This window comes from Dendrobates tinctorius, unplaced genomic scaffold, assembly GCF_039654945.1.
Source record: "Dendrobates tinctorius isolate UK_male_01 unplaced genomic scaffold, ASM3965494v1 ptg000332l, whole genome shotgun sequence".
Taxonomy (NCBI): Eukaryota; Metazoa; Chordata; class Amphibia; order Anura; family Dendrobatidae; genus Dendrobates; species Dendrobates tinctorius.
Genome location: NW_027361998.1, coordinates 15,402,179 through 15,424,786, shown reverse-complemented (window position 1 = coordinate 15,424,786; position 22,608 = coordinate 15,402,179). Strand labels below are relative to the sequence as shown.

Sequence of the window (22,608 nt, the reverse complement as noted above, 5' to 3'; positions counted from 1 at the left end):
CTCTGTGGCCCCTCCTGGCTTTCGGCGTCTCTGTGCGGTGACTGCCAATGTGCCTCCCACCGTGTGACGCCGACGCCAGGTGGACGGAGACGTCACTTCTGGTCATGTGAGGCCGCCCTCGGACCGGCGGCAATGGCGGCATTTCACATAAATACAGCACAAGGGACTGGTTGTGTGCTCCCCCTGACGAAGGCTAGACCGAAACGGTTGGGGTGAGCACCAGGAGCTGCGCACTCTGCACAATACATCTGGGTAATTAATATTGATTCTCTAAGCTTTACAATAGAGGCCGGTGATGTAGTCCACTCTTTAATATGCTGTGGGATCTTGCTTTTTTTTTACAATTGGATGTATTATGAGCTTATTTTGAAACATACTCTAATAGCCATTTATTTATGGGGCCTTACTGATTAATAATGTGTATTATGAGATATACTGCTTACTGGTTAGGTTACTCATGTGGGGTGTGTTCCCCTCTTGTAGCAGCATTTTTGCACAACTGTTCTGTTATTCTGCTTAACCCCTTGTTCATTATCTACCTGTGTCAATTTTACATTTTTTTTTACAATAAAGATTGCATGTTTTTATCTTTATTTGGACTTGTACATCTATGTTTCCTTTGGTTACTGGTTAGTCATCACAAGCCTGGAGAACCCCTTTAATGCTCCTAACAAATAAATAACAACATGAGAATTATCAGTATCACAAATAACAGTGGGAAAAAAAGGATCTCTCCGGCACACCAACGACGTAAGTGAAAAAAAATCTCTTTATTCAGGCATGGTGCCAAATAAAACCAGGGGAGTGGATTAAAAACACCTGAGACGTTTCTGGCGCGGCAATGCGCCCTTAGTCATAGGCTATCAAGGAGACAAGAAGTCCTACCACAATTAAGCAGCAGACAACACAAAGAGAACCATAGATTTGAAAATAAAAGATGTACTTTTATGGATAAATACTTAAAAATATAGGTACAAGACAATATTTGCTGAGAATAACCAGTAGAGGGCCCCAAACCATAGACCTACACTAAAAAAAATCCCAGGAGAGGAAATTATTTGCTGGTAGAAAGATATACATCTTTTTAGTGACCAAATACATGCCCCCGGAAGAAGCTAGAGGGCGAAACGCGCGTCGGGGCGAGGAGGACACCACCGGACCACCCAAACTTTCTTACTATTGAATCTAGGTAATTATTTTGATAAGATGTGGCTTTACTTTTATGCATAGGACTACCATCTTCACTCTAAGCATTAAGGCTTTTTTTCTCCTTCTTTTGATTCCTCTGGGAAATTGTACGGCTTGCCTTTAGACTTGTAAATATATCTGGTTGGACCTGTCTGCATTTATAAGTATTGCCCTTTTCTTTACATAAAAAATATATGGATCATGTATTTGATCACTAAAAAGATGTACCTATATTTTTAAGTATTTATCAATAAAAGTTTATCTTCGTGTTGTCTGCTGCTTAACTGTGGTAGGACTTCTTGTGGTTGATACTGTTTTGAAGTGCCATTTCTCTCGTCTTTAGGACTAACGATTTTTCTGAGTAATATCAATGAGACAATCCATCATTGTCCACGAGCACTGTCCAATCACAAAGCATTAAGGAGATGAGATTGTCCACGCACCATGTGTGCGGCACACTGACGGGAAACGGTAATTATATCGCAAGAAGAAAAAGAAAGAAAAGAATAAAGAGAGAAAAGAGACACCGAAGAACACAAATCAACCCAAAATTAAATACATAGAAAACAAATCGCTCCTGAAGTTCATTCCCTTGGGGTATTTTGTGTCCAGTTTCACTATCCAGAAAGCTTCTCGAATGGTGAGAAATTTAGGCCGATTGCCACCACGTTCAGGGCAGGAAACCTTCTGAAGACCAAAAATGTGTTAAGTCTCTTTCGTGAACATTGACAAAATGTCTGTTCCGGAATAGGAGCCGGTCAGGTTGCTAATGCTGGAAACATGTTCTGCTGTGCACTTCTTCAGTCTGCGGATGGGGCAGCCGATATAAAGTACATTACAAGAAATACATTTGATGCAGGACACGACGTATTGTGTCACAATTTATAAAGGCTGTGATAATGTGATTAATGATAGGGGATGTACAGGGTGAGCAATTTATATGGGTGCACCTAAATAAAATGGGAATGGTTGGTGATATCAACTTCCTGATGGTGGCACATTAGTATATGGGAGGGGGGTAAACTTTTCAAGATGGGTGGTGACCATGGCGGCCATTTTGAAGTCGGCCATTTTGGATCCAAACTTTATAAATGGCCCACCCAGGTGTATCCAAATAAATGGCCAACCCTGTATTAAGTGATTTGGTCTGATCAGGTGCATATGTACATATGCCACACCTGCCATTGGCACATTTGTGGAAACCTCGGACAAATAGCCAACTGTTGGTTTGGCGGGGGCTTTGAAGGATGCTCAGAGAAAGGGAGTTGCCCAAGGTGAGACCCCTTTTGGCCGCACATGTGCATCCATCGGCTATAATGTTGCGTAAAATATCGCCTTGGATGTTGGCATCTTGGCAATAATATAATGAAGGTAATATTGATATTGGTACTTATCATTGTGCAGCAGCTCCAGAAAATATATTCTCTGCTATAGTTTTTTCTCTCCCTATAATATACATCATTGCAGATAGATTTTATTATTCTGTATTAATTCATCTGCCATGCCCGCCCCGTCATACAGGCATTGTTTTACATTTTTTTTTATCTTGATTGCTTTATTCTGTGCCCACTCACACTTCATCTTCATATTAAATGGTGCAAATTTCTTTTAGCAGTGAAGGGGTTAATCTGCTCTGTTGGAAGCTTTCCTACATTAAGGCTCTCAGCTGTGCACTGTTAGCCACTCCCATCTCCTATATAATCTGGGCCCTGGCTAGCACTCATTGTCAGAGTTAGCTTATGCTGTATGGCTGGAGGTTGTTGGTTGTTATTGGAGAAGGCGTTTGGTGGATTTATCTGTGACTGTTGCTAGGTTTTGAGTGTGTGATAATTCCCTTTCTTCTCCTACTTTGGTTTTACCCCATCCTCCACTCCCCACTGCTTTCCTCTGTTGTTTATGTGAGCATATTTGTATGATTGGTATTTTCCTTTATCCCTGTTTGCATTGCCCTGTTAGTGCGGTTAGTATACTATAGTACACTACTACTCCCCTCTTCCCTGGGTGGAGGAGAGGTACAGGCTGAGGGCGGATTCAGGAGCTAAGGCGAGGTACGTGGCCCCGGTGTCTTCACCATCAGAGGTAATCCAGGTAACAGAGCTAGATATGGTGTCACTAGCATTAGGAAAGGAGCCCATGGTCCCGGGACACCTGATAACAGAGTTGTGACAGTAACGTTTTACCTCACACAACATATAACATGTCAAACTGAATATTTAGTATATTTTGCTACCCGTCCCTGCAATTTGATATATATAGGGATCACCAAAAGGAAGCTCAAAGTCCGAATTCGAGAACTTGATATAACAAATGCTAAAAAGCGGATGACGTGACCCAACTAAAGCCTTTGCTGCGTCACTTTAAAATGAAACATGATGGTGACGCCGGTCTGTTGTGAGCTTCAGGTGTCGACACGATCCTCACCGACAACAGACGGGGCGACTGGGAGTAGAGTCTATAACAACTGGAGACAAGAGGGATCTGGTGATTGAATACTATGCGCCCATGTGGCCTCAGTGAAGCTCTCAGCTTCTCCCTTTTCCTATGAAGTGGGTGGTAGGGTTTATTTTTCTCCTCACTTTTTTAATATGTTTTTTTTAATATTTTTAATTAGTTTTTAACTTTTTTTTGCAGGATTATCTGAAGCGGTTGTGGGATCGATTATGTAGAAAACTTCCAAATCCTTCTCCGTGAAAATGACATTCTGGATCCTTTTTATGGTCTGTGTATTTTCATCATCCTTCCATTCCATGAGGAAATTCAGATCCCTTCGGGAACCATGCGAGGATAGTATAAATGTTGGGGGAGTTTTTTGTTGTGTTTTGTTTTTCCTTCTTCGTTTAGGTGATGCCGAAGATATTTCGAAATAATCATCATAATCATAAGTGAGAATGGGAGGTAAGGGTATAGCAGCTATACCTATGTCCTTCATGGATCGCTCATTGGATCCATAAGATACTCACTATGGATAAAGATTAAAAAAAACCTCCCGGATGGCGTGTGACGCCGAGACCTGGACCACATGTGTGTGCCCACAGCTTCCGGGGTCTCATAGGGAGGTATGTGCTCTGAACCGACACTTCCTCCACCATACAATATTGGGGGATGGATGGTGGGTAGGACGGACCAGAATGGCGTGTGACTCCATGACTCTGCTCCTCCGCTGGTTGGGAATCACAATCACAAGATTTTTACCTACTGAAATTCTCACATGCTGAATTAAGTGATCCTGATAAGGTGCATGATTGGTTACTTACCCATATACTGTAAGTATGGTGCACCACTAATCCACCCCAACCCTTCTGAAGAAGCCAATTGGCGAAACAAGCATTAAGGGGACCAGTGGTAATTATATTTTTCTCTATAATCCATATGTGTCTGATATTTAGATTTTTTTAGTTCATCTGGTGTTTGTAGTAGGTTTTGTGGTATTTGTTTCTTGATCTTTTAAATATCCATTTAATTATCCTTTCTGTATAATGTATTTTCAATCCAAGGAATTATATCCAGTGCCCTATAGAAATCAGTTCCTCTACCGGCTCATAGGAATGTATCACACACCACTGTTAGCACTTTACATCATTACATACTGTACTGTCATCAACTGGGATTTACTTGTGGACTGGACAGAAATGTACAGTAGGCTATATATGTACGCTATGTTCTGTCATTAGCACTTTACGCTATTCTTTACATAGACCTCTATATTTCTGTTATTTTATGGATAGGTCTCTGCTGCCATCACTATTTGTCATTTTCTGTTTTTGACTACAATTTATTGATTTTACACTGATGGATAAGTGACGTCTGCTTCATTCTTTGTCCATCAGGTGGTGACAGTGTCCTGTGTAGATGATAACTCATTCCTATGGGGCGATCACACTGGAGCTTATCTGGAGCTGAGTTTCCTCATGAAATACTGAAACTTCTGATACCAGACCGATATTGGGGATTAATGACAAATTGTATATGTGACTAATTACCACTATATTCTCTGTACAAGTTTTTATCCTCTTTATTTTAATTTGTATTTTATCCATTTTTTTTTTAGTTCAATTTACTTCTTTTACAGTTTGATCTTTGGCAGTTGTATACATGACCCTGAGCTCCCAGCAGTGAGTAATTCCCCACAGTTCTTACAAGGATCAATGGTGGCGTCAATGCTGAGTCACAGGAGCTTCTCCCTAAACTAGAATATCATCAAAAAGTGAATTTATTTCAGTTCTTCAATATAAAAAGTGACTCTCCTCTATTCTGTAGAGTCAGTACACACAAAGTGATCTATGTCACGGGTTTATTTCTGGTGTAGGTCCACTGTGTTTTATCAAGACCAAAGTCAGCACAGTCGTCTACCAGGACATCTTAGAGCTCTTCATGCTTCCCTCTGCCGACAAGCTTTATGGAGATGGAAATGTCATTCTCCAGCAGGACTTGGCCCCTGTCCACAGTGTCAAAAGTACCAATACCTGGTGTACACACAACAGTATCACTGTGCTTGATGGGCAGCAAACTCGCCTGACCTTAACCCCATAGAGAATCTATGGAGTATTGTCAAGAGGAAGATGAGAGACACCAGACCCCACAATGCAGACGAGCTGAAGGTTGCTATCAAAGCAACCTGGGCTTCCATAACCCCTCAGCAGTGCCACAGGCTGATCGCCTCCATGCCACGCCACATTGATGCAGTAATTGATGCAAAAGGAGCCCGACCAAATATTGAGTGCATTTACTGATCATACATTTCAGTGGACAACATATCGGATTTTACAATCATTTTTTCAAGCTGGTGTTATAAAGTATTCTAATTTACTGAGATAATGACTTTTGGGTTTTTTATTATTATTATTATTATTATTTATTTATATAGCGCCATTAATTCCATGGTGCTGTACATGAGAAGGGGGGTTACATACAAAGTTATAGATATCGTTAACAGTAAACAAGTATCCACAACAAATTTAAAATGACAGACTGGTGCAGAGGGGAGAGGACCCTGTCCTTGCGGACTTACATTGTACGGGATAGCGGGGAAAAGACAGAAGGTCGGGGGTGCAGCAGCTGTGGTGGTGATGAGGCGGCAGAATGGTTATTGCAGGCTGTAAGCTTTCCTGAAAAGATGGGTTTTCAGGTTCCGTTTGAAGGATCCGAGGGTGGTGGATAATCGGACGTGTTGAGGCATGGCATTCCAGAGTATGGGGGATATTCGGGAGAAATCTTGGAGGCGGTTGTGTGAGGAATGAATAAGTGTGGAGGAGAGTAGGAGGTCTTGAGAGGATCGGAGATTACGTGAGGGAAGATGTTGGGAGATTAGTTCAGAGATATAGGGTGGGGACAGATTGTGGATGGCTTTGAAGGTCAGTGTTAGTAGTTTGGACTGGATTCGTTGGTGAATTGGGAGCCAGTGGAGGGATTTGCAGAGGGGAGAGACAGGGGAGTAGCGAGGAGAGAGGTGGATTAGTCGGGAAGCAGAATTAAGGACAGACTGGAGTGGTGCAAGAGAGTTAGCAGGGAGGCCACAGAGGAGAGTGTTGCAGTAGTCAAGGCGGGAGATGATGAGGGCATGTACAAGAGTTTTAGTAGATTGAGGACTGAGGAAGGGACGGATTCTGGAAATATTTTTGAGTTGGAGGCGACAGGAGGTGGCAAGAGATTGGACATGCGGATTGAAGGACAGGGCAGAGTCGAGAGTTACTCCGAGGCAGCGGATTTCAGGTGCAGGAGAGAGCATGATGTAGATCGGGTAGGGAAGATACGTGAGATGGAGGAAAGATAATGAGTTCAGTTGTCTACGTTGAGTTTTAGGAAGCGAGAGAAGGAGGATATGGCTGATAGACACTCCGGGATTCTGAACAGCAGAGAGGTGACATCTGGGCCAGAGAGGTAGATCTGAGTATCATCGGCATACAGGTGGTACTGGAAGCCATGGGACTTTATGAGCTGTCCTAGGCCAAGAGTATAGATAGAAAAAAGTAGGGGCCCCAGGACAGAGCCTTGGGGGACTCCAACAGAGAGGGGGCGGGATGAGGAGGTAGTGTAGGAGTGGGAAACACTGAATGTGCGGTCAGAAAGGTATGAGGAAATCCAGGACAGGGCAAGGTCTTTTATGCCAAGGGAAGAAAGAATCTGTAGCAGTAGGCAGTGGTCAACTGTATCAAAGGCAGAGGACAGGTCAAGAAGGAGGAGGATGGAGAACTGTCAGTTAGCTTTAGCTGTAAATAAGTCATTAGTAATTTTGGTCAGGGCAGTTTCAGTGGAGTGGTGAGGGCGGAAGCCAGATTGCAGGATGTCAAGGAGGGAATTAGATGAGAGGTGGGAGGAAAGTTGAGCATGGACATGCTGTTCAAGGAGTTTGGAAGCAAACGGGAGCAGTGATATGGGGCGATGGCTGTGCAGAGCAGTTGGGTCAAGGTTTTATTTTTTGAGGATGGGTGTTATGGTGGCATGTTTGAAGGCAGAGGGAAAGGTACCAGAAGTTAGGGATAGGTTGAAGGGATGGGTTAGGGCTGGAAAGATCATGTTAGTGAGGTTGGGGAGCAGGTGGGAAGGGATGGGGTCAAGTGCACAGGTGGTGAGGCGTGATTTGGAAAGGAGATGAGTAAGCTCTCCCTCAGTGATGTTGGAGAGGGAGGTTATTAGGGAAGGGCAGAGGTCTGGTATGTGGAGTGGTTGGGGTGGTGGAGCTGTAAGAGTTTGCCTTGCTTGGTCAATCTTGTTCTTGAAGTAGGTGGCAAAGTCCTCAGCAGAGATGAGGGGAGTTGGAGGTGGCAGTGGTGGGCGGAGGAGAGAGTTGAATGTGCTGAACAGTTGTTTAGGTTTGTGGGATAGTGAAGATACAAGGTTTGTGAAATAGGTATGTTTAGCAGAGGTGAGGGCTGATTTAAAGGCAAGTGTAGCTTGTTTGAAAGCAGTGAAGTCGTCTGGCAGGCGTGTTTTCTTCCAACGCCGCTCCGCGACCCTGGATGCTTGTCAAAGTTTTTTGGTGAGTTTGTTGTGCCAGGGTTGCCTATTGGATTGTCGCACTTTGCCGTGCATGAGAGGGGCGACTTCATTGGCTGTAAGCCATTATCATCAACATTACCAGAAATAAACACGTTAAATAGATCACATGGACATGGACTTTTCAAAAGCTTTTGATACGGTTGTTACAGAACCCCCCCAGCACACGGAATAGGAGATGTATGCCCTTAATGCAGCAACCGACCGGCTGCGACCCCCTGGGCAGAGGTAAACAAGATATCCCATTTCTGATCTCCTGCTAAATTTGTAAATCCCACGGCTATTGTAATGTATGTCTGGCGTCTTAATTGTAGCCTGTTATCTACTGGCACGACACACATTGATTGTCCTGTCCTCTGTATGTATATATATTCTGAGACCGATGAGTAAAATGTTGTCATACTGGAAATACATGGAGTAGCAGTGTCTTTTATATGTTCCCATGTTACAAAGCCTTTTGAGCCAGCACCCTTCATTCAGAAGCGAGGAAAAGCAGAGTGGACCTCCTGAAGCACGGGGTGGTAATGTAAGAGGTATTACAGCCCAGAAGACCCCGTTACACTGGTGGCAGACAGCGGGATATGATACCCCGTCTATAGAAGTAAAGGACTGAATGGAAAACAACTACCAGAAGTTAAAGAGGAATACATTAAAAGACCTGGTGGAAGCTCGAGGATTAATCGCCAGCAACAAAACAAAAGTGGATTTGATAGCAGCCATCATGGAACACGACAGTGCAGCGCCCCCCAATGTGAACGTGGAAGAGACAGAATTCCAGTGGGAGGTAAAGAGCAGACTGGCGTTCTATCGCCCAAACCCTGCAGTAGAGATCGTACGAGAGGTTATGGCTGATGTGCGTACTGATCTGAAGGAAAAGATGGCAGAGTGGACCAGGATAGAGCTAGCCAAGATGGAGATGGCAGAGCGGACCAAAGTAGAGCTAGCCAAGATAGAGCTAGCCAAGATGGAGAAGGCAGAGCGAAGAGAGGAGAGTCAGTGAGCAGGGGGAGCTCTGGCCTCCACCCAGGTACCGTCAGCAGTAAGCCACAAAAAAACCCAGTATAATGCCTTCCGACAGTTGGGGGAGGCAGAGGAAGACATTGATGGCTTTCTGCAGGACTTTGAGCGGCAGTGTGCCCATCATCAAGTGAAGCCGGAGGATTGTGTTCAGGTTCTGGCCAGCAAGCTGACAGGCCGGGCAGCAGACGCCTATCGCACGGTACCTGATGAGAATTGTATGGACTATGAGCGGGTCAAAGAAGTGATCTTGGCCCGGTATGCGCTGACACAAGAGGCATACCGCCAAAAGTTCTGCGGACTTATAAAACAGGTAACAGAGACCCACGCTGAATGGGCCTGTAAACTACGGCGGTCACTGCTACAGTGGGTACAAGGGAGCCAAGCAACCACTAAGGAGGACGTCCTCCAGCTCTTCTTGTTAGAGCGATTCTTTACTGGACTAAATCCCGAGACACAAGAATGGCTTTGGGACAGACGGCCAATGACTCTTGAGGAGGCTGCTCATCTGGCCGTTGAACATTATGATGCCAGGAGGTCTCAGTTGTCAGGATCAAAGACTGTCACTATGGGCCCTCTCATGGGTCTGGAGGCCCCTAAACCACAGAAGATTGTCGGGGGACCAGCTAAAACCCCGGCTTACCAGAGTCCCCCTGGGGTGCGATGCCACACCTGCCATCAGCTGGGCCACATGCAAAGACAATATCCCAACCGGACTGAACGTACCCAGTGACCAAAGGCGGGAACGGCTACCATCAACCAGACCGCTGTACACTACTACTAGGGTGAAGCAGACCCGGCACTGGGGGCTATGACTAATCCGGAGATGAAAGAGTTGGAGGAAGTGCTGCATGAAGTAGACCCCGTGCAGGCAGCCCGGGCAGATAATCGACAACAGCATCGACAGGCGTTGTGGGTTAATGGGAAATGTATGCAGGGACTAAGAGATTCCGGAGCAACTTTGACCCTTGTGAAGCCTCATCTCGTCCGTGACCAAGAGAAGACGGATCGGACAGTGGCCGTCCATGTAGCAGGGGGAGCCATACATGAACTGCCCACTGCCAGGATTCACCTGAACTGGGGAGTCGGGGTTTGCCTTGTTGAGGTCGGCCTGATGGAAGATTTGCCTGCAGACGTCTTGCTGGGAAATGACTTGGTGCCCATGTTGTCTGCATTCTCGGTCGCCCCTCTGGCTGAGACCTATCTTGTGACCACCCGGAGACAAGCTCGAGCTGCGGAGGCGGAATCACACTCAGAGGAGGCCCAGGTAAGACATCCCAGCCCTGCACGTATCCCCATAGCCAGACACATTTCTTGGGCCACCCCAGCTGAGTTTCAAAGGGAGGAACTTGAGGATCCCTCATTACGGGGGTATTGTGGGAAGGCACAGGAGGGGAGAGGAGTACTGGAAGGGGAACAGTTTATATGGCATCAGGGACTCCTCTACCGGGTTACAGAGCAGCGCCACACAGGGACGAGCCCCACTATAAAACGACAGCTGGTAGTTCCCAAGAAGTATAGGCAGGAGCTACTGCGAATCTCTCATGATATACCCTTGGCTGGGCACCTCGGCGTCTGTCGCACCAGGCATCGTCTGACACAAAACTTCTTTTGGCCGGGGGTAACCTATGATATTCGTCAGTACTGCCAAACCTGTGACAGTTGCCAGCGCATTGGCAAGAGGGGAGATCACTACAAGGCCAAACTACACCCCCTCCCCATTGTGGAGGAGCCATTTAACCGAGTAGCGGTCGATCTGATAGGGCCGTTAGCCAAACCCAGTCCGTCAGGAAAAAGGTATATAATGACAGTGGTAGATTATGCCACACAGTGTCCAGAGGCGGTTGCATTACCTAACATACTGGCAGAGACAGTGGCGGCCGCCCTGCTCCAGGTGTTCTCACGGGTTGGATTTCCCCGGGAGGTTATTTCAGACCAGGGTACCCAGTTTACAGCAGAGGTCACCAACCAACTGTGGAAGCTGTGCGGCGTAAAGTCCATTAGAAGCGCCCCGTACCACCCACAAACCAATGGGTTGTGTGAACGTTTTAACGGAACATTAAAACAACTCATTGGGACTTTTACCAGGACCTACAGGGACTGGGAGAAATTCTTGCCACACCTCCTGTTTGCCTATCGGGAGGTGCCCCAAGAATCCATGGGGTTCTCCTCGTTCAAACTGTTACACGGGAGGCGGGTAAGGGGACCCCTAGAATTAGTGCGAGAACACTGGGAAGGGGAGGGAACCATAGAAGGGATACCTATTGTGCCCTATGTGCTTGAATTCTGGGACCGCCTACAGGAGCTGAGTCAGGCTGTACGTGGGAACATGCAGGCGGCCCAACACGGCGCCAGCGCGTATGGTACAATTGGAGGGCCAGAGAACGCACCTTTGAGATAGGACAGAAGGTCCTGGTGTTAGAACCAACTAGGCAAAACAAGTTCAAAGCTGCATGGCATGGGCCCTACCAGGTAGTGGGGAAAATAGCCAACACCACCTACAATGTCGCCGATTGTGACGACCCCAGGGTTATCCGCATGTTGCACGTGAATATGCTGAAGCCCTACCGGGAGCGCCCTGAAGAGGTTGTGGCCATCTGTGCACCCGAAGTAGAGGATTTAGCAGGACTCCCCTTGCCTGATGTCTTAGGGGAGAGGACCAGGTACACTTGGTAGAAAACCTAGGGCCCCGGGAGAGACAGCAGGCGGAGGCGTTGTTGAGGCAGCAACAGAGGATGTTTTCAGAGAGACCGGGGTACACCCGCCTGGCACAACACAAGGTTGAGACCCAGGATCAGACCCCCCTGAGACAACGCCCCTTCCTCGTCCCTGAGTCTGTACGAGAAGGGATGCGACAAGAGATACAAGAGATGTTGCGTTAGGGGTCATTGAACAGTCAGATAGTCCCTGGGCATCCCCCGTAGTGTTAGTGCCCAAGAAGGATGGGACTACCTGGTTTTGTGTAGACTATCGCAAGCTAAATGAGAAAACGGTGACGGATGCATATCCCATGCCGTGAGTGGATGAGTTGTTAGACCGGTTGGCGGGGCGAAGTATTTGACCACATCGATCTATATGCAAAGGCTTTCGGCAGATCCCCCTAAGTCCTGACGCTATTCCCAAGTCTGCATTTGTGACCCCATTCGGCTTATTCCAGTTTTGAGTTATGCCATTCGGGATGAAGAATGCCCCTGCGACCTTCCAGAGGCTGGCTGACCGGCTTCTGGATGGTCTCCAGGACTATGCTTGTGCCTACCTGGATGAAATCGCCATCTACAGCGTGACATGGGATGAGCATCTAAATCACCTAGAGACCATATTGGACAAGATCCACAAGGCCGGAATCACCTTGAACCCCAACAAGTGTCACGTGGGCAAAGCAGAGGTTCAGTATTTAGGACATTGGGTGGGAAGTGGGAAACAGTGACCAGAACCAGCCAAGATTGAGGCCATAGCCAAATGGCCCACCCCACGCCCTAATACCCAGGTCATGGCGTTTCTAGGGACAGCAGGGTATTATAGGAAATTTGTCCCCAATTACAGCAGGGTAGCCAAGCCCCTCACTGATCTGACCCGTAAGAACCTCCCCCACCAGGTAACCTGGACCCTCGAGTGTGAGGAAGCCTTCCGCCAGCTAGAGGACGCCCTCACAAATACCCCGGTATTGGCCGCACCCGATCCAACTAAATGTTTCCTTGTTCACACAGACGCTTCTATGTTTGGATTGGGGCAGTGCTGAGCCAAGTCAGGCCGGACAGCCGAGAACACCCGGTAGCTTACCTGAGTTGGAAACTATTGCCCCGCGAAGTAAGTTATGTGGCCATCGAGAAGGAGTGCCTGGCAGTAGTATGGGCACTCAAGAAGTTACAACCATATTTGTATGGACGACAGTTTTCCCTCCTAACGGACCATAATCCCCTAGTGTGGCTTAATCGGGTCTCTGGAGACAACGCCAGATTACTTCGGTGGAGTTTAGCCCTACAACCTCTGGACTTCACCATCCACCACAGACCCGGCAAACAAAATGGTAATGCCGATGGACTAAGTCGACAAATGGAACTTGTACTAACCCCATAGACTTCGGTCATCCCCAAGCCGATCCGTTAAGGATCAGACTGTGTATGCCGATCGCGTTGCTGAAAAGGGGGAGCCGTGTTACAGAACCCCCCCAGCACACCGAATAGGAGATGTATACCCTTAATGCAGCAACAGACCGCCTGTGACCCCCTGGGCAGAGGTAAACAAGATATCCCGCTTCTGATCTCCCCCTACCTTTGTAAATCCCACGGCTATTGTAATGTATGTCTGGCGTCTTAATTGGAGCCTGTTATCTACTGGCACCACACACATTGATTGTCCTGCCCTCTGTATGTATATATATTCTGAGACCGATGAGTAAAATGTTGTCATACTGGAAATACATGGAGTAACAGTGTCTTTTATATATTCCCATGTTACAATGCCTTTCGAGCCAGTACCCTTCATTCAGAAGCGAGGAAAAGCAGAATGGACCTCCTGAAGCACGGGGTGGTAATGTAAGAGGTATTACAGCCCAGAAGACCCCGTTACAACGGTGCAACACAAAAGGTTGATACAAAAAATGAGAACAATGGGGATAGGGGAAAATATGTGTAGGTGGGTTAAGAGCTGGCTCAGGGATAAGAAACAAAGGGTGGTTATTAATGGAGCACTCTCGGACTGGGTCACGGTTAGCAGTGGGGTACCACAGGGGTCAGTTTTGGGCCTGCTTCTTTTTAACATTTATTAATGACCTTGTAGGGGGCAAAGAGAGCAGAATTTCAATATGTGTAGATGACACTAAACTCTGCAGGGTAATCAATACAGAGGAGGACAATTTTATATTACAGGAGGATTTATGTAAACTAGAAGCTTGGGCTGATAAATGGCAAATGAGCTTTAATGGGGATAAATGTAAGGTCAGGCACTTGGGTAGAATGAACAAGATGTATAATTATGTGCTTAATTGTAAAACACTGGGCAAAACTGTCACTGAAAAAGACCTGGGTGTATGGGTGGACGACAAACTCCCATTTAGTGGCCAGTGTCAGGCAGCTGCTGCAAAGGCAAATAAAATAATGGGATGCATTAAAAGAGGCCTAGATGCTGATGAGGAGAACATAATTTTACCTCTATATAAGTCACTAGTGCGACCGCACTTAGAATACTGTGTACAGTTCTGGTCTCCGGTGTATAAGAAAGACATAGCTGAACTGGAGCGGGTGCAGAGAAGAGCGACCAAGGTTATTAGGGAACTAGGGGGTCTGCAATACCAAGACAGGTTATTACACTTGGGGTTATTTAGTTTGGAGAATCGACGGCTTAGGGGTGATCTTATTACAATGTATAAATATATGCGGGGACAATACAAAGACCTTTCTAATGATCTTTTTACTCTTAGACCTGTGACGGGGACAAGGGGGCATCCTCTACGTCTGGAGGAAAGAAGGTTTAAGCATACTCACAGACGTGGATTCTTTACTGTATGAGCAGTGAGACTATGGAACTCTCTGCCATATGATGTTGTAATGAGTGATTCCCTACTAAAATTTAAGAAGGGACTGGATGCCTTTCTTGAAAAGTATAATATTACAGGGTATATACACTAGTTTCCTTAATATTGCGTTGATCCAGGGAGCTAGTCTGATTGCTGTATGTGGAGTCGGGAAGGAATTTTTTTCCCCAATGTGAAGCTTACTGTTTGTCACATGGGTTTTTTTTGTCTTCCTCTGGATCAACATGTTAGGGCAAGTTAGGACAGGATATAGGTTGAACTAGATGGACTTAAAGTCTCCCTTCAACCTTAATAACTATGTCACTCTGTGTGTAATGACTCTATAGAATAGAGGAGAGTCACTATTTGTATTGAAGAACGGAAATAAATTCACTTTCTGATGATATTCTAATTTTGTGAGCTGCACCTGTAATATCACATCCAGAAAAAGTCATTGTCAGACCCCGGGGATACAATATGCATTGTAGATCTGCCCAAGTATCTGTGGCGTCTCCTCTGAAGATCTCACAGGTTCCATTTGTGAGACCTTTCTGGACTTTATCCCTTTTATTTTTGGGCTGTTTTTGCCTTGTGTGTCTGTCTTTTTATTATTTTACATTTTTGTATCCTTTTTAGTAATGCTTCTTATTTTTCACATATTTAGTCTAACATTTAATGTGTTTTTCATCGCTGCTTTAAATGCTGAAGAGGGAATGTATAGACTGGTTTCTGTCATCTTCTCTACGCCCGAGTGCGGGACGTGAGCTTATCTGGTGCTTTGGAAAGTTGGATGTGTGTGTGTTCTAGTGCGTCACCCAAGGCAGATGTCTCTATGGGCTCACACAATGGGGAGTGGTGGTAGCAGGGGAGGGGGTGTGGTGTGGATGCTGCCCTGCCTGTGGGGGTCCCAAAGCTCATTGTCAGCCCATAGGTGAGTGGATGTGCTGTCCTCTTAATGGACAGCGAGCAGAGATCTGAAAAGACCTTGTAAAAAAACATATAGGCAAGTTGCATTAAACTCACATGCATTAGCTGGAATTGGAATTTCCCTTAAAAAAAAAAAACTCCAAGCTTCATATTTCAACACCTCTTCATAAGCTGGTCATACATTGCACAACACCTGTTTGCCTCTTTATTGCAGGTTGCTGCTTCTCAGTCTCCTCTATAGCAGCGACATGGGGGACAACGACTCCAGGACAGAGGGGTCCGGTCTGCGGACAGATGATTCCTCAGGAAGTTTGGAATCTTTGCACAACAGAGAAGAACATTGGGAAAACAACTGGAGAGATCCAAGGAAGGTGAGTGACAGAGGGTGAAATCCAGAGGCCCCATGTAGATTGATATTATATGGTCACTGGGGGACAGCTGGCATTGTATAGTCATGTATCATGCAGGAGGGTGGCAGTGGGCCCATTGCCAAAACCAAATGTCGGAGTCTTCCTTCCCTCTGCACGGTCACAATATGGCAGGGTGCGGTCAGATTTATTGCTGTGTCACAGTGCACATAGGCCGTGCTACTTCATGTGCTTTGTCCTCTATAGCAACATTACTCTCAGTGGGGGAAACGAAATAATAATCTTGTAGATATGAGACCTTTAATGGCTGCAAAAATAAAATAAGTGAAGTTACGTAGCGGCGCTGCAGATTATCGAGGTGTCTTCATTAGGCGCCAGATGTACTAAAGTATCTGAAGAAACACAAATATATTCACAACGAGCACAGAAATAACTGTACATGTAAGAAAATAAACATTGGGATAGGGAATTCTTCATTAGCTCAGATAAGTGGTGGGAAAGGTTTATTGTCCCAATACCCATGTAAGATCAGAGACTTGATGCCCTCAGGGGATCGGTATCCTGCCTATGCAGTGGGATCTGCGTCCCATCTGTGTGGTGGGATCTGCGTCCCGTCTGTGCGGTGGGATCTGCGTCCTGTCTGTGCGGTGGGATCTGCTTCCTGTCTGTGCTGTGGGATCTGCGTCCCGTCTGTGTGGTGGGATCTGGGTCCCGTCTGTGCGGTGGGATCTGCGTCCCGTCTGTGCGGTGGGATCTGCGTCCCGTCTGTGCGGTGGGATCTGCGTCCCTTCTGTGCGGTGGGATCTGCGTCCCGTCTGTGCGGTGGGATCTGCGTCCCGTCTGTGCGGTGGGATCTGCGTCTCGTCTGTGCGGTGGGATCTGCGCCCCGTCTGTGCGGTGGGATCTGCGTCCCGTCTGTGCGGTGGGATCTGCGTCCCGTCTGTGCGGTGGGATCTGCGTCCCGTCTGTGCGGTGGGATCTGCGTCCCGTCTGTGTGGTGGAATCTGCGTCTCGTCTGTGCGGTGGGAACTGCGTCTCGTCTGTGCGGTGGGATCTGCGTCCCGTGTGTGCGGTGGGATCTGCGTCCTGTCTGTGCGGTGAGATCTGCGTCCTGTCTGTGCGGTGGGATCTGCGTCTCATCTGTGCTGTGGGATCTGTGTCCTGTCTGTGCGGAAGTGTCACGATAAGTAACACGACCCAACGGGGGTTGGTCAGCGGATGGCGCAACACACACACAAGATGGAAATGGGGAGAGGAATGTCCTACTGATAGGGAAATGGGGGATGAGCTCAAACCTGAGCCTGTCCCTGTGTGAGCAGGTGCGTGGAATGCAGTGATGGGCAGGAGGCAGAGCAAGGGTTAACATGTTTATTAACAGGGGAATGCTCCACGCAGTGAGGTAAAGGGTCAACCAGGGGGTTAAACAGTTGAAACAGCAAAAGATACTGTGAGGTGAAGAAATAATGGTTCAGAAAACTTCAGTTCCTGTGTAGCAATAGTGTCAGGATTTCTTGAAACTGTAACTCCTGCTGTGAAGTCAATAGTGCTGGCGGTGTCTTTTCCAACATGGTCCTGTGGGCAACAATATCCTGTCTTCTGGCGACAGTGGTTGGTCTCCGGTACCTTCCACTGGGCCTAATCCATATACTGCAGTGGCTGACAAGGGAACGGGCCACAGTCCTGTACGAGCCCAACGTGGCTCTGCAAATATACACTGGTGCAGTCAGGGCACAAGTGTCAGTCCCGTATGTGGTCCCTCTTATGTGGTACGTGTGCAGTACTCACAGACACTTAGTGTGTGGCGCCTTTCTCTCTGTAGTCACTAGGCACACTGCACCTTCTCTCTGTAGTCACCGGCACACTGCACCTTCTCTCTGTAGTCACTAGGCACACTGCACCTTCTCTCTGTAGTCACTAGGCACACTGCACCTTCTCTCTGTAGTCACCGGCACACAGCACCTTCTCTCTGTAGTCACTAGGCACACTGCACCTTCTCTCTGTAGTCACCGGCACACTGCACCTTCTCTCTGTAGTCACCGGCACACTGCACCTTCTCTCTGTAGTCACCGGCACACTGCACCTTCTCTCTGTAGTCACCGGCACACTGCACCTTCTCTCTGTAGTCACCGGCACACTGCACCTTCTCTCTGTAGTCACTAGGCACACTGCACCTTCTCTCTGTAGTCACCGGCACACTGCACCTTCTCTCTGTAGTCACCGGCACACTGCACCTTCTCTCTGTAGTCACTAGGCACACTGCACCTTCTCTCTGTAGTCACTAGGCACACTGCACCTTCTCTCTGTAGTCACCGGCACACTGCACCTTCTCTCTGTAGTCACCGGCACACTGCACCTTCTCTCTGTAGTCACCGGCACACTGCACCTTCTCTCTGTAGTCACTAGGCACACTGCACCTTCTCTCTGTAGTCACTAGGCACACTGCACCTTCTCTCTGTAGTCACCGGCACACTGCACCTTCTCTCTGTAGTCACTAGGCACACTGCACCTTCTCTCTGTAGTCACTAGGCACACTGCACCTTCTCTCTGTAGTCACCGGCACACTGCACCTTCTCTCTGTAGTCACCAGCACACTGCACCTTCTCTCTGTAGTCACCGGCACACTGCACCTTCTCTCTGTAGTCACCGGCACACTGCACCTTCTCTCTGTAGTCACTAGGCACACTGCACCTTCTCTCTGTAGTCACCGGCACACTGCACCTTCTCTCTGTAGTCACCGGCACACTGCACCTTCTCTCTGTAGTCACTAGGCACACTGCACCTTCTCTCTGTAGTCACCGGCACACTGCACCTTCTCTCTGTAGTCACCGGCACACTGCACCTTCTCTCTGTAGTCACCGGCACACTGCACCTTCTCTCTGTAGTCACCGGCACACTGCACCTTCTCTCTGTAGTCACCGGCACACTGCACCTTCTCTCTGTAGTCACTAGGCACACTGCACCTTCTCTCTGTAGTCACCGGCACACTGCACCTTCTCTCTGTAGTCACTAGGCACACTGCACCTTCTCTCTGTAGTCACCGGCACACTGCACCTTCTCTCTGTAGTCACTAGGCACACTGCACCTTCTCTCTGTAGTCACTAGGCACACTGCACCTTCTCTCTGTAGTCACCGGCACACTGCACCTTCTCTTTGTAGTCACTAGGCACACTGCACCTTCTCTCTGTAGTCACCGGCACACTGCACCTTCTCTCTGTAGTCACTAGGCACACTGCACCTTCTCTCTGTAGTCACTAGGCACACTGCACCTTCTCTCTGTAGTCACTAGGCACACTGCACCTTCTCTCTGTAGTCACTAGGCACACTGCACCTTCTCTCTGTAGTCACCGGCACACTGCACCTTCTCTCTGTAGTCACCGGCACACTGCACCTTCTCTTTGTAGTCACTAGGCACACTGCACCTTCTCTCTGTAGTCACTAGGCACACTGCACCTTCTCTCTGTAGTCACCGGCACACTGCACCTTCTCTCTGTAGTCACTAGGCACACTGCACCTTCTCTCTGTAGTCACCGGCACACTGCACCTTCTCTCTGTAGTCACCGGCACACTGCACCTTCTCTCTGTAGTCACTAGGCACACTGCACCTTCTCTCTGTAGTCACCGGCACACTGCACCTTCTCTCTGTAGTCACTAGGCACACTGCACCTTCTCTCTGTAGTCACCGGCACACTGCACCTTCTCTCTGTAGTCACCGGCACACTGCACCTTCTCTCTGTAGTCACCGGCACACTGCACCTTCTCTCTGTAGTCACCGGCACACTGCACCTTCTCTCTGTAGTCACCGGCACACTGCACCTTCTCTCTGTAGTCACTAGGCACACTGCACCTTCTCTCTGTAGTCACCGGCACACTGCACCTTCTCTCTGTAGTCACTAGGCACACTGCACCTTCTCTCTGTAGTCACTAGGCACACTGCACCTTCTCTCTGTAGTCACCGGCACACTGCACCTTCTCTCTGTAGTCACTAGGCACACTGCACCTTCTCTCTGTAGTCACCGGCACACTGCACCTTCTCTCTGTAGTCACTAGGCACACTGCACCTTCTCTCTGTAGTCACTAGGCACACTGCACCTTCTCTCTGTAGTCACCGGCACACTGCACCTTCTCTCTGTAGTCACTAGGCACACTGCACCTTCTCTCTGTAGTCACTAGGCACACTGCATCTTCTCTCTGTAGTCACCGGCACACTGCACCTTCTCTCTGTAGTCACTAGGCACATTGCACCTTCTCTCTGTAGTCACTAGGCACACTGCACCTTCTCTCTGTAGTCACTAGGCACACTGCACCTTCTCTCTGTAGTCACCGGCACACTGCACCTTCTCTCTGTAGTCACCGGCACACTGCACCTTCTCTCTGTAGTCACTAGGCACACTGCACCTTCTCTCTGTAGTCACTAGGCACACTGCACCTTCTCTCTGTAGTCACTAGGCACACTGCACCTTCTCTCTGTAGTCACCGGAACACTGCACCTTCTCTCTGTAGTCACTAGGCACACTGCACCTTCTCTCTGTAGTCACCGGCACACTGCACCTTCTCTCTGTAGTCACCGGCACACTGCACCTTCTCTCTGTAGTCACTAGGCACACTGCACCTTCTCTCTGTAGTCACTAGGCACACTGCACCTTCTCTCTGTAGTCACTCGGCACACTGCACCTTCTCTCTGTAGTCACCGACACACTGCACCTTCTCTCTGTAGTCACTAGGCACATTGCACCTTCTCTCTGTAGTCACCGGCACACTGCACCTTCTCTCTGTAGTCACCGGCACACTGCACCTTCTCTCTGTAGTCACTAGGCACACTGCACCTTCTCTCTGTAGTCACTAGGCACACTGCACCTTCTCTCTGTAGTCACTAGGCACACTGCACCTTCTCTCTGTAGTCACCGGCACACTGCACCTTCTCTCTGTAGTCACCGGCACACTGCACCTTCTCTCTGTAGTCACTAGGCACACTGCACCTTCTCTCTGTAGTCACTAGGCACACTGCACCTTCTCTCTGTAGTCACCGGAACACTGCACCTTCTCTCTGTAGTCACTAGGCACACTGCACCTTCTCTCTGTAGTCACCGGCACACTGCACCTTCTCTCTGTAGTCACTAGGCACACTGCACCTTCTCTCTGTAGTCACCGGCACACTGCACCTTCTCTCTGTAGTCACTAGGCACACTGCACCATCTCTCTGTAGTCACTAGGCACACTGCACCTTCTCTCTGTAGTCACCGGCACACTGCACCTTCTCTCTGTAGTCACTAGGCACATTGCACCTTCTCTCTGTAGTCACCGGCACACTGCACCTTCTCTCTGTAGTCACCGGCACACTGCACCTTCTCTCTGTAGTCACTAGGCACACTGCACCTTCTCTCTGTAGTCACTAGGCACACTGCACCTTCTCTCTGTAGTCACTAGGCACACTGCACCTTCTCTCTGTAGTCACTAGGCACACTGCACCTTCTCTCTGTAGTCACTAGGCACACTGCACCTTCTCTCTGTAGTCACTAGGCACACTGCACCTTCTCTCTGTAGTCACCGGCACACTGCACCTTCTCTCTGTAGTCACCGGCACACTGCACCTTCTCTCTGTAGTCACTAGGCACACTGCACCTTTTCTCTGTAGTCACTAGGCACACTGCACCTTCTCTCTGTAGTCACTAGGCACACTGAACCTTCTCTCTGTTGTCACCGGCACACTGCACCTTCTCTCTGTAGTCACTAGGCACACTGCACCTTCTCTCTGTAGTCACTAGGCACACTGCACCTTCTCTCTGTAGTCACCGGCACACTGCACCTTCTCTCTGTAGTCACTAGGCACACTGCACCTTCTCTCTGTAGTCACTAGGCACACTGCACCTTCTCTCTGTAGTCACCGGCACACTGCACCTTCTCTCTGTAGTCACTGGCACACTGCACCTTCTCTCTGTAGTCACTAGGCACACTGCACCTTCTCTCTGTAGTCACTAGGCACACTGCACCTTCTCTCTGTAGTCACCGGCACACTGCACCTTCTCTCTGTAGTCACCGGCACACTGCACCTTCTCTCTGTAGTCACCGGCACACTGCACCTTCTCTCTGTAGTCACTAGGCACACTGCACCTTCTCTCTGTAGTCACTAGGCACACTGCACCTTCTCTCTGTAGTCACCGGCACACTGTACCTTCTCTCTGTAGTCACTAGGCACACTGCACCTTCTCTCTGTAGTCACTAGGCACACTGCACCTTCTCTCTGTAGTCACCGGCACACTGCACCTTCTCTCTGTAGTCACTAGGCACACTGCACCTTCTCTCTGTAGTCACTAGGCACACTGCACCTTCTCTCTGTAGTCACTAGGCACACTGAACCTTCTCTCTGTAGTCACTGGCACACTGCACCTTCTCTCTGTAGTCACTAGGCACACTGCACCTTCTCTCTGTAGTCACTAGGCACACTGCACCTTCTCTCTGTAGTCACTAGGCACACTGCACCTTCTCTCTGTATTCACCGGAACACTGCACCTTCTCTCTGTAGTCACTAGGCACACTGCACCTTCTCTCTGTAGTCACCGGCACACTGCACCTTCTCTCTGTAGTCACTAGGCACACTGCACCTTC

The 22,608-nt window shown here is 48.3% G+C and overlaps 1 protein-coding gene across 5 annotated transcripts in view; it reads left to right on the top strand.

Annotated features, from left to right (window-relative positions):
• Positions 1-15,503: 15,503 nt before the first annotated feature.
• Positions 15,504-22,608, top strand: part of LOC141074369 (uncharacterized) — a 130,930-nt gene continuing 123,825 nt past the window's right edge. For 2 of the 5 annotated variants that reach the window (XM_073562026.1, XM_073562027.1), the window contains exons 1-2: positions 15,508-15,641; positions 15,852-16,008. In XM_073562026.1, the coding sequence (XP_073418127.1) occupies positions 15,535-15,641; positions 15,852-16,008 (264 nt within the window). In that variant the 5' untranslated portion in view covers positions 15,508-15,534. Of the gene's footprint in view, positions 15,642-15,851; positions 16,009-22,608 lie in introns of all 5 variants that reach the window. The other 3 variants (XM_073562025.1, XM_073562028.1, XM_073562024.1) reach the window with 3 other exon arrangements.